This window comes from Saccopteryx leptura, chromosome 4 (assembly GCF_036850995.1).
Source record: "Saccopteryx leptura isolate mSacLep1 chromosome 4, mSacLep1_pri_phased_curated, whole genome shotgun sequence".
NCBI classification, from domain to species: domain Eukaryota; kingdom Metazoa; phylum Chordata; class Mammalia; order Chiroptera; family Emballonuridae; genus Saccopteryx; species Saccopteryx leptura.
Window position 1 is genome coordinate 222,172,386 of NC_089506.1, and position 16,411 is coordinate 222,188,796.

General features: G+C 54.1%; 1 protein-coding gene across 1 annotated transcript in view; it reads right to left on the reverse strand.

Moving 5' to 3' along the window:
- Positions 1-16,411, reverse strand: part of LOC136404361 (otoancorin-like) — an 87,242-nt gene that overhangs the window by 27,582 nt on the left and 43,249 nt on the right. The window contains exons 18-23 of the mRNA XM_066383678.1: positions 15,052-15,187; positions 12,750-12,940; positions 9,697-9,790; positions 8,950-9,079; positions 4,407-4,594; positions 1,932-2,087 (exon numbers count right to left, since the gene is read on the reverse strand). Of these exons, the coding sequence (XP_066239775.1) occupies positions 1,932-2,087; positions 4,407-4,594; positions 8,950-9,079; positions 9,697-9,790; positions 12,750-12,940; positions 15,052-15,187 (895 nt within the window). The remainder of the gene's footprint in view (positions 1-1,931; positions 2,088-4,406; positions 4,595-8,949; positions 9,080-9,696; positions 9,791-12,749; positions 12,941-15,051; positions 15,188-16,411) is intronic.

The window sequence follows — 16,411 nt, forward strand, 5'->3', positions numbered from 1 at the left end:
CAGCAGCACAGCCCCTTCGAATCTCCTGGGCCCCCTGCTTCCATTCCTCACATCCCCTTCTGCATCTGGGGCCCTCCGGCCTCCTTTTATGAGGACCCTATGATGACACTGGACTCACCGGACAATCCAGGCTAACTAACTCCCTACCTCAAGGTCCTTAAAATTAGTCACCTCTGCAAAGTCCCTTTTGCCACAGAAGGGAACATATTCATAGGTTCTAGGGATTAGGACGCGGACACTTTGGGGGGGGACTTTTCTGCAGGCCTCCCGTACACCCGGCTCCCCCCTCTCAGTTCATGTGGACTTGGCGAGATGGACACCACTCCCTGACCAGCCAACCTCTTCTACCCCTGACCACAGAGACTGTGCAGGAGAGGCAGCAATGTGATTGTAGTCAATGCTGGGACTTCTTCAAAAATTAATGAGGACGGGGAAGTCGTTGTGGAGCTGCAAGCTAGATAAAAGATGGAAGCCTGTTGTTGCTGAGGATGACCACTGGGGGCAGGCCGCCTGGGAAGGGCGCGGGTTAACACGGAGCAGCCGGGACCCCCTTCCAACAACACGAAAGAGTGGCTCCCCCCCCCCCGGCTGAAACGAATTCTGGAGAGGACTTCTTTAGCCCACAAAGGGTCAACTGACCCAGGACTCAGCCTCCCACCCAAAAACAACAACAAGAAAACCAAACTAGTTGAGTAAAATGATGACTATAGTCAATGCTGGACAACAAGGAGCCCAAGACTATAATTCTGAAAAGAAAAAAAAAAAGGAAGGCCAATAAGGTGAACCCTAAAACTGTTCACTGCCCAGAGGCAGCCCCCAGACCACCGGGCAGAGAAGGGAGCTCAGACGAGCCCAGTGGTCCCGCGGACTTGAGGACATGGAAATCCAAGTTCAGAGATGTCAGGGCACTTAATAATTTGTGGGGAGCACTGAAGAGGAAAAAAAAAAAGACCTCCCAGACACAGCTCACTCCAGAGATCCGCAGTGAGGTCTTCCCAAGTCCGGCTGAGTACTGATCTACATGGGCAAGAGGTACAATTCCACATAAATATCAGAACGAGGTGTCAGGAAACAGCAGGCAGAACAACCCCCAGAGCCCACAGGGAGCTAGAGAGAGTTCCCCTTCCCAACCAGCCAGAGGAGGGGGGCACTGGAACAGACAGGGCTTTACTGGGTAGTATCCTCAGAAAACCCGTGTCTCAGTATGGGAGTAAGTTAACCCCAGAAGAAAGGTCACTCTATCATTGCCCTGATCAAACTCAAACGGAAGCCCCACCCACCCACCCACTCAAATCAAACTGATCGTATGGTCATTTAAATCTATGCCAGAACAAAGCCCAATACTCTTCCAAGGGGTATCGCTAAACCAAGCACTCAGAAGTATATTCCAGTATTCACGATGCCCGCCAGCCAGTCAGAATTACTAAGTTTGCAAATAAGAAAATACGACCTATGACTAGGGGGGAAATTATGCAATAGAAACAGATTCAAAAATGACAATGGTGATGGAATATTTAAAGGATCCAGCAGTGGCCGTGGCTGGTTGGTTCAGTGGTAGAGCGTTGGCTGGCGTGTGGATTTCCCGGGTTTGGTTCCCAGTCAGGGCACACAGGAGAAGCACCCATCTGCTTCTCCACCCCCCCCCCTCCTTCCTCTCTGTCTCTCTCTTCCCCTCCCGCAGCCAAGGCTCCATTGGAGCAAAGTTGGCCCAGGCGCTGAGGATGGCTCCATGGCCTCTGCCTCAGGTGCTAAAATGGCTCTGGTCTCAACAAAGCGACACCCTGGAGGGGCAGAGCATCGCCCCCTGGTGGGCGTGCCGGGTGGATCCCGGTCGGGGCGCATGTGGGAGTCTGTCTCTCTGCCTCCCCTCCTTTCACTAAAATAAAAAATAAACATGTTTTAGAAAAGAAGGCCCAGCAGCCTCCACCTACCTGTCCGGGGCTCCATCCTGGCTGCTGGCTCAGGGAAGCCACGGTGTCGATGGAACTGAGGTCCAGCTCCCGCAGCTCAGTCTCGTTGAGAGCCAGCGCGATGCGGCCCAGGGAGACGACATGGCGTTCCCTCCAGAAAGAAGGCCCGTCCCAGACCTCCCGATGGACAGAAAACAGAAAGAAAGAAAAGCCAGGTTAGACTGACCATTACTGGTCATTTTTAAAACGGACAGGGGGTCTACCTCTTGTCTCTGTCAAGTTCTTTCATAAATCAATAAGAAAAACATGACTCTACTGGTCTTTTAAAAAAATAGACAAAACACATGACCAGAAAAATCACAAAAGAAGAAATAAACATACGGGGAAAAGTTCCGTCTCGGTCATAACTTTAACCACAATCAGAGGAGACCGTGCTGGCCAGTGATGCTGACAAGGAGTAAAGAGAATGACCGTCATGGTGCTGAGAGATCAGGAGTAAACGAGGGTACCCTCATTTGTCGATGCTGGGAATATAAACTGATACAGGCTTGTTAGAAGATAATCTGGCTATATGAAATAAAAGTTTTTAAAATATTTATACTCGCCGGTTGGCTCAGCGGTAGAGCGTCGGCCTAGCGTGCGGAGGACCCGGGTTCGATTCCCGGCCAGGGCACACAGGAGAAGCGCCCATTCGCTTCTCCACCCCTCCGCCGCGCTTTCCCTCTCTGTCTCTCTCTTCCCCTCCCGCAGCCAAGGCTCCATTGGAGCAAAGATGGCCCGGGCGCTGGGGATGGCTCTGTGGCCTCTGCCCCAGGCGCTAGAGTGGCTCTGGTCGCAACATGGCGACGCCCAGGATGGGCAGAGCATCGCCCCTGGTGGGCGTGCCGGGTGGATCCCGGTCGGGCGCATGCGGGAGTCTGTCTGACTGTCTCTCCCTGTTTCTAGCTTACGAAAAATGAAAAAAATATATATATATTTATACTCTTTGACCTAGAAATCCCACCTCTGGGAATTTAACCTAAGTAAATAATCAGACAAGTTCCCAAAGAAATATGTACCAATATGGACTTTCGAAACATTAAAAAATATTTTAACAATCTAAACATCTTTCAATTAGCTAAATAAATTAGAACCAGTCATAAAATAAAACATTATATAGCTATTTAAAATGCTGATATAGACATATATTTCTTTTTTATTTTTATTTTTTAAGTGAGAGGAAGGGAAGTGGGTCGACTCCTGCATGCGCCCCACAGGGATCCATCCACCCAGCAGCTGCCCTCTGGGGCTGACGTTCCAACCAACCAAGCTCTCTTCCACGCCCAGGGCCATCACTCAGACCAACAGAGCCACTGACTGCGGGAGGGGGAGAGAGAGAGAGAGAGACGAGGGAGGGGGAAGGGAAGAGAAGCAGATGGTCGTTTCTCCTGTGTGCTCTGACTGGGAATCGAACCGGGGACGTCCATATGCCGGGCCAACGCTCTATCCATTGAGCCAACCGGCCACAGCCCTAGATTCATATTTCTAATATGAAAAAATATGCATTGTATACTATGGGGTATGAGCAGAAGTTATTGAGGCGTAGGTAAGTGTTTATTATTTTCTGGTAAATATATATGTAAATATACACGAAGTAAAGAGATGAAACATATAAATATGTTTTCCATGTATACACAGACATCTAGTAAGCTTCAGGTGAACAGACCAAAATAGTAACAGTGTTTCTCTCTGAGTAGAAAACGATGACTGATCTTTATTATTTCCTGACATTTATTTTATCATTTTTAAAATGTATTTTTTTCTAATGTATTAAAAAAAATTTTTCTTCTTTTTAAATGTATTAAACTTATTGGGGTGACCCTGGCCGATGAGATGATGCGGGTGTCCGGAGCACGGTCCCACAGTACACGGTCCCACCGTACACGGTCCCACCGTACACGGTCCCACAGTACACGGTCCCACCGTACACGGTCCCACCGTACACGGTCCCACAGTACACGGTCCCACCGTACACGGTCCTTGCTGCTTCTGTGTCCCCCCCCCCAAGTCATGTCTCCTCCGCCTGCCTTTCCCTCCTGCCACCCCCACACTTTTTTCTCTGTGTCTCTACGTTATATTTTCTTTGCTTAATTCTGACCTTCTGACTTTTCTAGAATAAATTTGGATCAGCCATTTAAAACATAGTTATAAATGTAATTTTAAGGGATTTAATGGCTTCGCCCGCTGGGATGACTCTATATTCCACAACAATCCTAAGAGCTGACGCAAGCCACTCAAAGGGACCTTTATAAAAACGGCAAACGTCTTCTGCTCTGTTTTTACTCTTTCCTGCTACGTGTGCAGATGAATTTGCAGCGGATTCTGAGAAAGGAAAGGCACCGTTCCTGAGAAGCCGCCGCGGTCAGGGGCAGCGGAACCCCCTGTCACAGAGGTGCTGGGAGCGTGGCGCTGGGTTTGGCCTCGGTTCTACGCTTCCTGCCACAGGGGGGGCTCTACCTGTACGGCCTTCTCCTTCAGGGCCATCAGCTGAGGCCAGCTGAAACCCCGGACAGCCCCCAGAAGATCCACACTCCTGAGGAAGGTGTCCTCCTCCATGCAGAGCAGGGCCTGGGGGTCCCAGCAGGCATTGGCTTCAGCCAACCGGAAGATGTCATCAGAAGTGGGGGCCTCGACTCCATGGCAACCTGAACATGGGGGGACACGGGGGTTGTCAATGTTCAGGGTCTCATGAAGAGGAGCCCACAAAGGAATGAGGCAGCAACAACACTGCAGGTGGAGGACCCCAATCTCTCCAGGACTGAGGAGCCTTGGTGAGAGCGGCTAGTCCGATTGATTAAGCAGAAATCTGTCATCTTGCCTGAGAAACTAACAAGCAGAATCCAGTGTCCAATTTTATTATTTAGTTTGGCAAAACGGATTAGATTTCTCTTGCCCTTTCTGAGACATAGCACCATCCACCTGCTGTCTGAGTCCTGACCCGCAGAAAGCTCCAGCAGGGCCACACACCCACGTCCTTGGGGCCTTCCCTGGACGCCACGGCCTCAGTCACGTAGGCTTGGCCTCGACCTTCACTTCCCCGGGATGGGAGGAAGTGAAGACCTTCACTCTCCTCCCACACACGGGGAAGGAAGGAAGGACAGAGACGTTCAGGAAGGGCCAGCCTGTTCTTTACCGAAATGGGTAACACCCTTCTGCAGCTGGGATTTACCCAGGAGAGGCGTACAGCGTGGACACTGACAGGCAAAGGCTCGGGGACCCGTTGGAACCCCACGTCGGCCATTTCTCGCTAACGACCTGGTAACAAGATGGCGCGCACACCGACGCCTTGCACAGCCACGTGCACCCAGTAGGAGTTTCTGCCACAGGACGGTAGACGGCCAGTGGCCTTAGGTCCACAGGCGCCGCTGGAGAAGAGTTCTGGCTATAAATCCCAACCCAAAGCTACGTAACCCCTCTGTGCCTCAGTTTCCTCAACTATAAAACGGGGAGAAAGCGGCCTTGTCGAGGTCCTGTGAGGGACTGGATGCATTGTCATACACAGAGCACTTCGTGTCGGGAGCGCCGTGAACACGCAATACCTACTTCTCATCACGTAGGCCGCCTGCCGCCAGCACCCCAAACAGCCCGGTGGGAAACCCAGAGTGAAGGCCTCCAGACTGGTGAGGGGGGATCGCTGCTAAGGGCGGGAAGGGAGGGTGGTTTGCCCTCCATGAAGACCCCGGGGCAGGCTGTGCCCCCACTCCACCCCCTAGACTTCCTGCTTGGTTGGCAATGGGAGAAACCCACCCACTCTGGTCTTTTGAAAAACTTGAGACATACCTGGCCAAACCGGCTACCCCTCCTCGGCACGGAAACGTATTTGGTGGCCCAGAGGTGCTCCACCAGGAGAAAACCCCAAGGCTCCTTGTCTTATGAAGAGCCATCCTGGACCCCCGGATGGTGACAGAGCCACCAGCACCAGCCCAGCCCCCCCCCCCCCGGGACATTTCCCAAGCCCCGCGCCCCTCCCTTCTCATTGCATCCTCAATGCCAATTCACTGGACTCCAATCGCGAGGTGACACTGGACCAGGCCAAGGGCACGGTGCGAGGTCCTCCAACATTGCTGTCATAACCCACTTGGAGGGGACAGAAGACCCATCCCTTCCAGACGCCCCCTTTTCCCCACTTTCTGTTGAAAATAGGGTCCGGTGACAACACAGGACTAGAGGCACAGAAAGATTCAACAGGGCCACAGGAACCTGGTCTTACCCTCACTGTGTTCCCCAGCCTGGCAAGAAGCAGGTGTTTAGCAAATGCTTGTTGAATGAATCAACACACACACACACATACACAAACATACAGATACACACACCAATTCACTAAAATGAAACCAAGTAGTAATTCTGCTAATCCATCCATTACTACAAGCACAGCAGTGATTAATAACCCAGAACCACTAATGGCAACTCGGATCACGCACTGGTAACAGCACCCTCCCCAAGGATGGAAAGACTAGGAATGTTGCCATTTAACTGGATTGAGAGGCTGTGAGGAGAGTAGTGAACTCCACCATATTTGATGTCAAATCCAAGAGCTGTCAATTATTTTTTTTAAGTGAGGGGAGGAGAAAGAGTGAGACAGAATCCCACATGCACCCCAACTGGGATCCACACATCTAGGGTCAATGCTCAGATCAATGGAGCTATTTTTAGCACCTGAGGCTGGCACTCTCTGACCAACTGAGCTGTCCTCAGCACCCAGGGTTAACTCTCAAACCAACTGAGCCACTGGCTGCAGGAGGGGAAGATGGAGAGAAGGAGGAGAGGGAGGGGGAGAAAAGCAGATAGTTGCTTCTCTTTTGTGCCCTGACCGGGAATTGAACTGCAGACATCCATATGCCAGGCCAATGCTTTAGCCACTGAGCCACTGGGCAGGGCCGAGGAGCTGCTAATTATTAATGCTGTGACTTTGCCCAAGTTTCTTCATCTCTCTAAACCCCAATTTCCTTTCTCAATAAAATGGGAGAGACCACAGGGTCTACCTCACAGGACAGAGATGAAGGGAAGACAAAGCCTGGCGTGATGATCACCCAACATGAATCAGACTGTTACACTTCTGTGCTGAGATGCGCCCTGAAACACCTACCCAGGGTAAGAGCCCAAGTCCTTAGGATGTCTCTAGAAGGACCCCCATGGCCTGACCAGTGGTGGCATAGTGGATAGAGCGCTGGCCTGGGATGCTGAGGTCCCAAGTTCAAAACCCTGAGGTTGCCAGCTTGAGCGCAGGACCATCAACGTGATCCCAAGGTCACTGGCTTGAGCCCAAGGTTGCTGGCTTGAGCCCAAGGTCGCTGGCTTGAGCCCAAGGTCGCTGGCTTGAGCAAGGGGGCAAGGGGTCACTGGCTTGGCTTGGCTGGAGCTCCCTGGTCAAGGCATGTATGAAAAAGCCATCAATGAACAACTAAAGTGCTGCAACTACGAGTTGATGCTTCTCCTTTCTCTCCATTTCTGTCTCTCTCTCTCTCTCTCTCTCAAAATAATAATATATATAATAATAATACATTTAAAAATATAAAAGGCCTTAGATGACTGGCCTGTGTCTCACCCCACTCCAGCCACACTGGCCTCTCATCTCTCACACTTTCTTCTGCCTGGAAGACTCCAAAACTCCCCCCCCCATTCCCTCAGGTCTTAACTCAAATGTCAGTTTCTCAGGGAAATGAAAAGGCTCCCCTTCAAACTCCAGTTCCCCACCCAGACTTGCAACCCTTGCCTCCTTCACTTTCCTTCTCGGTACTTGTATCTACTTGTATCATCGCACAACATGCTACTGTGTAACTTCTTGTCTGGCCACCCACGCTCAGCCATTGGAAAGCAGGCTCCCTGAGGGCGGGGTTTCGTGTTCTGTGCACACATTCTGCTCAGGGATCCTTTGTTGCAGGAACCACAGAGCGCAAGCAGGGACTCTCAGCTGTGATTACCGCCGTTCTCATCGGGTCTGAGTAACTTTGTCGCCTCCTCCTGGCGCACACGTCTGCACTGAGTAGGTGCACCTAACACTGAGCATTGCCCACACACCTGCCAGGCACTGTCGGGAACGTCTCAGAGGTTTAAACCCACGAAGCCTCACAATAACCTGGTCAGGCAGGGACTGTTATTGTCCTGTTTTACAGAGCGTGAGCACGGAGGCACGGAGAGGTGGAGAAGCTCACCCACAATCCCACGGCCAGTGAGTGGCAGCCCCAGGGTTCACACCGGCCAGCCTGGGCCCAGCACACAGACCCACTCAGCCATTTGGGCTCCATTCAGTCAATCTCTTTGAAATGCTGCTTGTTGTGGCCCTGACCGGTTGGCTCAGTGATAAGAGCGTTGGCCCGGCATATAGATGTCCCGGGTTCGATTCCCAGTCAGGGCACACAGGAAAGGCACACATCTGCTTCTCCACCCGTTCCCCTCTTGCCTCTCTCTCTCTCTCTCTCTCTCTCTGCCACCCTCCTGCAGCCCCGGGCACTGAGGATCGCTCTGTGGTTTCTGCCTCAAGCACTAAGAAGAAGTTCGGTTGCTGAGCATCAGAGCAGCGTCTCAAATGGGCAGAGCATCACCCCCTAGTGGGCTTGCCAGGTGGATCCCAGTCAGGGTGCATGCGGGAGCCGGTCTCTGCCTCCCCTCCTCTCACTAAATGAAAGAAAGAAAGAAAGAAAGAAAGAGAGAGAGGGAGGGAGGGAGGGAGGGAGGGAGGGAGGGAGGGAGAAAGGAAGGAAGGAAGGAAGGAAGGAAGGAAGGAAGGAAGGAAGGAAGGAAGGAAGGAAGGAAGGAAGGAAGGAAGGAAGGAAGGTATGTTGCATGTGTTCACCACTAACCTACTAGTCTGGGTGAGCCACGCGGGATGTGCTTCCAAATCACTTTGCAAAGCTGTGGTTCCTTGGCCGGTGGATCTGTGCCACCCTGTTGCTTTGCAAACACTTCATCCAGCGCCCTGGACCAATATCTTCTTGATGCTAGTGACTCAGCGCAAACGCGGCTGCCACGGCACGGGCACAGGCGCCCTGGAAACACTCACCAGGACTGGGGTCAGTGCTGGGGACCCTCTCGCTGCTGTTCCGAACTGAGTCAAAGACAGCCCGGAGGAACTCTCTGGGGGGCAAGGTCCCGGGCATCTCGGAAGCTGTTTGCTGAAGGATATCAGGAAACTGTGGGGCATAAAAGAGGAACAGGAGGAACCGATCATAATTAACTAAGCCCATGAAACACAGACTGAAACCAGAGTTTAAGCTCTACCAGTCCTTACTGCCCCGAGTTTTCCTTCCTTCCTGTGAAACGGCTTCTCGTATGAATTTAATCCCTCACCCAACTAACCTGGTCTCTACAGAGAATCAGATATTAGGGTACTCAACCTCCATAACAACGCAACCAACGTTCAGTGCTATAAATGTATCTTATGTATGCAGGCTTGTCGTGTGAGTGTGTGTGTGTGTGTGTGTGTGTGTGTGTGTGTGTGTACGGCGCTGGTGCGTGTAAGACCTGGAACACACCCGCGTGTAGAAAGAGCAGGGTGGTTGCTAACTCACAGCTCTGCGAGAGGGCCACATGCAAGGTCAGGGTCAGTTAGCTGCTGTGGCCTCCCTCCCCTTTTCCTGAACCTTGGGCGACCTGGGCCGGAGCTGGAAACACCGGAGCCCCTTTGGAACAGGGAGGAAGGTTCCAGAAAAAAACAAATTTGGCAGCAGCAAAGTCAGTGGAATAGAATGCACTCCCTTTTCTCTCCTTTCAAACTCCTTCAGCTTGCTACCAGAGAACACAGAGGTACCTTTGTGGCCACGGAGCTTAACTCCTCTCCCGAGAAAAGCACAAGGAAGGGCGCCAGGTCCCTCGTGGTCTCCGCTGTCCAGTTCTGGGGGCGCCTGAGAGGAGAAGAGAGAAGAAGCAGTAGATTGAAACACCGTGCTGTTGCCCCTGCCCCCCCCCCCCAGCTATAAGAGTCTGTCTTCCGCCCTGGCCAGTTGGCTCAGCGGTAGAGCGTCGGCCTGGTGTGCGGAGGACCCGGGTTCGATTCCCGGCCAGGGCACACAGGGGAAGCGCCCATCTGCTTCTCCACCCCTCCCCCTCTCCTTCCTCTCTGTCTCTCTCTTCCCCTCCCGCAGCCAAGGCTCCATTGGAGCAAAGATGGCCCGGGCGCTGGGGATGGCTCTGTGGCCTCTGCCTCAGGCGCTAGAGTGGCTCTGGTCGCAATATGGCGACGCCCAGGATGGGCAGAGCATCGCCCCCTGGTGGGCAGAGCGTCGCCCCATGGTGGGCGTGCCGGGTGGATCCCGGTCGGGCGCATGCGGGAGTCTGTTTGACTATCTCTCCCTGTTTCCAGCTTCAGAAAAATGGAAAAATATATATATATAAAGAGTCTGTCTTCCTATGCGGGGAGACTGTCAATCACATGGTCCCCCTTCCCTGGCCAAGACAAGGTGTGTGGGATGCAAGCTGGCCAATCAGAATCATCCCCAGGAATTTCGAAAGAACTACTGGTCAAGCCTTCTCTCTTTCTTCTGGTATCTCAAGCAGTAAAAAAAATAAAAATAGAAATAGAAATATTGAAAGCCATTTCTATCACCACTGGAGATAATAAAAGTCACACCCCAGAACACAGAGCAAGCATCCTTGACCTCATTTGAGCTCCTGTATCCAACCATGCCTGCTGGGATCCACCTGGGGGGAGGGGGGGGTCCATCACATTCAATTTCCAAACTCACTCAATTCTCATTTTGTGGCTTGAATTTAATTGATACATTTCTGTCATTTACGTCACAGCATTTCCTTCCTCTCCTTCCTCCATAGGACAGTGATTGATGGTTTACCCGTTTTGTTACATTACCAAAAGAGCCTTTCTCTCACAACAAGCCGAACTTTCCCCTTGAACCAAGCAGGAGGTGTACAGCACTGATACAGAAGCTACTGCTGCTCTTTTTTTTATTATTATTCATTTTAAAGAGGAGAGAGAGAGAGAGAGAGAGAGAGAGAGAGAGAGAGAGAGAGAAAGGGGGGAGGAGCAGGAAGCATCAACTCCCATATGTGCCTTGACCAGACAAGTGCAGGTTTCGAACTGGCGACCTCAGCATTCCAGGTCGACGCTTTATCCACTGCGCCACCACAGGTCAGGCCAGAAGCTACTGTTGCTCTTATAGGGACCCCAAATGTCTCCAGTGAAGGGACACCAGCCCAGTTAGCAACGGTGACCCCTGCCTTAGGACGGAGGCAAACTACCCCTGGCCAGAAAGCACCTCCCTCCTCTCTTTGACTAAAAATAGGACCCACCAGACCATCTGCTCTGCGAGGACCGGAAGGAAGCACACCTATCTCAATGACCACTGGTACAACAGCTGCCACGCACTCCGGTCCTCCGTGCCAGGCACTGTTGTAAGGTAAGTCCTCTGCATGTGTTCACTCAGTTAACTGTCACCACAATCCTACGGGGACGATCACCACCACCACCACCCCTCCCCCGCGCCTACAAATGTGAAAAAAAAAGCTCAGTAATTTTTCCCAGGTCACAAACACAGACAGGAGAGGACCCCAAAAGGAGTTCTGACTCCCAACTCAGTGCTCTTAAACTCGACGTCGTCGCAGAGTGTCTGGGACACAGTGATTTCACCAAAAACCTTTGTTGTCCAAGGGCTGATGGATGGCCAGCCCCCACTCAGCGGTCCGACCCAAGTTCAGAAAATTCTGCCTGGAGAAGAGCAGCGCCGCTCCCCGCCCCCAAGGGGCGCTCTCCTGACCCAGAGCTGACGGTGCCCCAACCGCGTCCCTCACCACCGCCGTCGTTACTGTTACTCAGAGCAGCAACCACTCGACCCCTCCTGCATTTGTCAAGTGCTGCATTTCCCGAAACTCCTTCCCTTTCCACCTGCCCAGGGGCGTGGGGATGGCCGGCGACTGTGTCCTCGCTTCACAGGGAAGCTGAGGCCAGAAGACTGGGGGTGGCATTTCCAGCACGAACGAACGTAAGCGGCTAACCTCACCCCAAGTTAGAGACTCGCTCTGGTCTGTGCGCCCCTCCCTCTGCCAGCACAGCCCCCAATCCTGCCCCCGGAGCTGAGCCCCGCCCCGGCCCCCACCCACACCCACAACCCCCCCAGGCTGAGCCCCCCCCCGTGGAACTGAGACCCGCCCACCCTCGCCCCCGTAGCTGAGTCCTAACACCCCGCCTCCTCCCCCATAACTGAGCCCCGCTACCGCCCCCACCCACACCCAGAGCTGAGCCCCGCCCCCACCCCCACAGAGCACCCCCCCCGGAGCTGAGCCCTGCCCCCACTCCACCCTACCCTCGCCCCCCCCAACTGAGTCCTAACACCCTCACCTTCGCCCCCAAGGATGAGCCCCGCCCCCACCCCACCCCCACCCACACCCGGAGCTGAGACTCACACCCCCGACCCCGCCCCTGGAGCTGAGCCCCGCCCCCACCCTCACCTCCACCCCACCCCCGGAGCTGGGCCCCGCCCCCATAGCTGAGCCCCGCCCCCACCCCGCCCCTGGAGCTGGGCCCCGCCCCCATAGCTGAGCCCCGCACCCACCCGCCCCGCCCCTGGAGCTGGGCCCCGCCCCCATAGCTGAGCCCCGCACCCACCCGCCCCGCCCCTGGAGCTGGGCCCCGCCCCCATAGCTGAGCTCCGCCCCCACCCGCCCCGCCCCTGGAGCTGGGCCCCGCCCCCACCCTCACCTCCACCCCCGCCCCGTCCCGGGAGCTGAGCCCCGCCCCCATAGCTGAGCCCCGCCCCCACCCGCCCCACCCCTGGAGCTGAGCCCCGCCCCCATAGCTGAGCCCCGCCCCCACCCGCCCCACCCCTGGAGCTGGGCCCCGCCCCTCCTCACCCGTGCTGCTCCAGGACCCTGAGCCTCACCGCGGCCTTCTGCTCAGGGCTGAGACCCGGGCAGTCTCGGAGGCCGTGCAGGGCGGTGGCCCAGGCCCCTGCGGACACTCCGTGCAGGAGGAGGGCCGCCGGCAGGTGGCAGAGCAGCTTCCCCACGACGTCCACAGCGTACTCGTCAGCAAGGGAGTGGTCCTGAAACAGACACGTGGGGCTCAAGGTCGTGACCCCTTAAAATCACTTCCCCACCCCCAAACCTCCCAAAAATTCTGGGATGGAATGTGTCATCGGCTGCCCTGCCTCTGACTAGCAAAGATAGCACCGGGATTTCACCCCAGGAAGACCTGAGTTGACTCCGGGGAGACCCCACGGGGAGCGAGTGTGGACAGAGACTCCGTGCATGCGGAGATCTAGGTACACGAGGGCTGTCGTCGTGTTTTGCTCTGAGACCCCAGAGTTCAACTACCCTTATGATAAAAGTACATAAATAATAATAAGCATGTCAGAGTTTGTATGGTCTTTGAAAGTCTTCAAACCTCTTCTCTCTCTCTTTTTTTAATCACGTGAGTCAAGGAGGCAGAGAAAGAGACTCCCGCATGTGCCCCAACTGGGATCCACCTGGCAAGCCCACTAGAGGGTGATGCTCTGCCCATCTGGGGCTGCTGCTCCGTTGTTCGGCAACTGAGAGCTATTGCAGCGCCTGAGGTGAGGCCATGGAGCCGTCCTCAGGTCCTCAGTGCCTGGGGCCAATTTGCTCGTTTGAGCCATAGCTGTGGGAGGGGAAGAGAGAGAGAAGAAGAAGGGGGAGGGGTGGAGAAGCAGATGGTCGCTTCTCCTGTGTGCTCTGGCCGGGAATCAAACCCAGGACTTCCACACACTGGGCCAACTCTCTACCACTGAAGCCACTGGCCAGGCAGGGACTCAAACCTCCTTGTCAATGTGACAAAAAGAGCTAGTCTTTATTGAGTGCTTACTATGTGCTGGGCACTAATGTTTACAGGCCTGGATCCACTATTCATTAAAGTGGCTCTAAGAGGCCTGACCAGGCGGTGATGCGGTGGATAGAGCATTGGACTAGGACGCAGAGGACCTGGGTTTGGGACCTCAAGGTTGCCAGCTTAAGTGCGGGCTCATCTGGTTTGAATGAAGCTCACCAGCTTGGACCCAGGGTCGCTGGCTCAAGCAAGGGGTTACTTGGCCTGCTGAAGGCCCGTGGTCAAGGCATATATAAGAAATAAATCACCCTGGCCGGTTGGCTCAGCGGTAGAGCGTTGGCCTGGCGTGTGGGGGACCCGGGTTCGATTCCCGGCCAGGGCACATAGGAGAAGCGCCCATTTGCTTCTCCACCCCCACCCCCTCCTTCCTCTCTGTCTCTCTCTCTTCCCCTCCTGCAGCCGAGGCTCCATTGGAGCAAAGATGGCCCGGGTGCTGGGGATGGCTCCTTGGCCTCTGCCCCAGGCGCTAGAGTGGCTCTGGTTGCGACAGAACGAGGCCCGGATGGGCAGAGCATCGCCCCCTGGTGGGCGTGCCGGGTGGATCCCGGTTGGGCGCATGCGGGAGTCTGTCTGACTGTCTCTCCCCATTTCCAGCTTCAGAAAAATACAAAAAAAAAAAAGAAATCAATCAATGAACAACTAAGGTGTCACAACAAAAAACTAATGATTGATGCTCCTCATCTCTCTCCATTTCCTATCTGTCCCTATCTATCCCTCTCTCTGACTCTCTCTCTGTCTCTGAAAAAAAAAAAAAATGTAATAAAGTGGCTCTACGAGGTAAATACTACATCCCTGTTTAAAGAGAAAGAAGCTGCCCTCTGGTGGTGAGGCCAGGGCTCACAGCGGGGCAGCCGTCCGTTTGGGCCTGGGTACCAAGCAAGACCTCGCCTCTCTCGTGCTCTCAATAACACTGTCGGGAAAGTGCTCTTGCACCCATCCTGCAGGTAAGGGACTGAGGCTCAGGGAGAGGGAAGTGACTTTCCCACGGCCCCAGAACCAATCACCGGCAGAGGCCTGCCCAGAACCCAGACTCTGTGCACTGAGCTCTGTCCAGTGCCCCGGAGCAGTCTCCTCATCATTCCCCGGAGAATGGCAGTCTCCAGCACCAATGGCCAAGACTGTCCCACCTGGTGGCTTCCGAGTCAGCCCTGAGACCCACAGCAGGTTTGAGGTTCCAGCCAGACCACCTGAGAGCTCTCCCTGGGACGGTCCCAGATAACCGGAGGGAAAGGGAGGTCAGTGAACGTGTCACACACACACATACACACACACACACACACACACACACACACACACACACACTTTCCTTACCAGACACTGCTGCACTTTCCTGAGGACCAAATTCTTTTTGTGGGGATCTAGAACCAAGGAGTCCAAGTGAACCTTCCCCAGACTGATCAGCACGGGCACACATCGGGACACGGGGACAGAAGCCAGGTAGCGAGCCCTGGAGAGAGACGGGGAGGCAACGGGAGAAAGACAGTGACCGCTTGGGATGGCTAGTCCAGTCCACAAGCAGGGTCTGCGTGCCCAAGAGCTGATCACAGGGGTCCCTTCATCCTTCAGATGTCCCTTCTCCCAGGGGCGGGGTGGTGCCTCTGGGCAGGTGGCAGGCCTCCCGCCCATCACGCTCCTCTCTGATGCCCCCGGCGGTACTGATCACGGGAGGGCATCTCCATCCACCTGTTGATGATTGACAGGTTGAGGAGAGTGGAGGAGAAGAGGAAAATTGAAAGTCCTTGTGCCTTTAGTGGGGAAGCCCATTTCACACTCGGCCCCAGTGCAAGTTACCCACCCTCCCCATCCCGGGGATTGGGTGGAGGAGAGCCAATCGGTCCAATGTAGGCCAAAGAGAGTCAGACCCCAGTCGTATGGAGGAGAAGGGGAAGAGAAAGTCGTTCTTTTCCTTGAATATAAAACTAAGAAGATGGAACCTTATATCGGCCAGGGGCCACCAGAGAGAAAGGAATCTGCCTGACAGAGAAGCCTACAGGGAAAATCTGTCAGGGAGATGATATCGTTTCAGCCCCTAGATCGAGCCGTGCCTGAAATCCACCCCCGGACTTGCCAGTTACCTAAACCCCCAAAATTGTCTTTTATTGCCTAAGCCAGTTTGAGTTAAGATTTTTGTCACGCTCAACCAAATAGCAGCTTGATATTGTAATTGGCTTCCTGACTGTCTATCCCCCTCCCCCCCCATAAGATGATAATCTCTTCTAAGGGGAAAATGTAGTTATCTCTAAGAACTAGTACATAATAAGCACTCAATAAATATATTTTGAATGAATGAAGACAATAACAGCAAGAGAAGGAAAAGAGGAAACAGTGTCCAGGCCATATTTTTAATGCAGGGCTGCTGCACACACCACCACCCCCCTGAGGCCTGAGCACCCACACATACCAGGAAACATCCCCACGGTTTGCATCAACCCTGACTCCCCTGGGAGCTTGGCACGGCTGTGAGGCCAGCCCGGGCAGGGCTTGCTTCGGTGGCCTGGGTGGCTTTGGCTTTGGTTTTTAAAGTAACAAGAAAAGCCAGGGGTTCTGAAATATCTACGTGAGGCTCAGAATCTAAATCCTGGTTCTCAAGGGCTTCGCTGTCAAAGGTACTCTCCACTCTGCTTCTGGCCCCCACGGAAACCCTGAAACCCCAGGGTGGGGGAGAATCCCT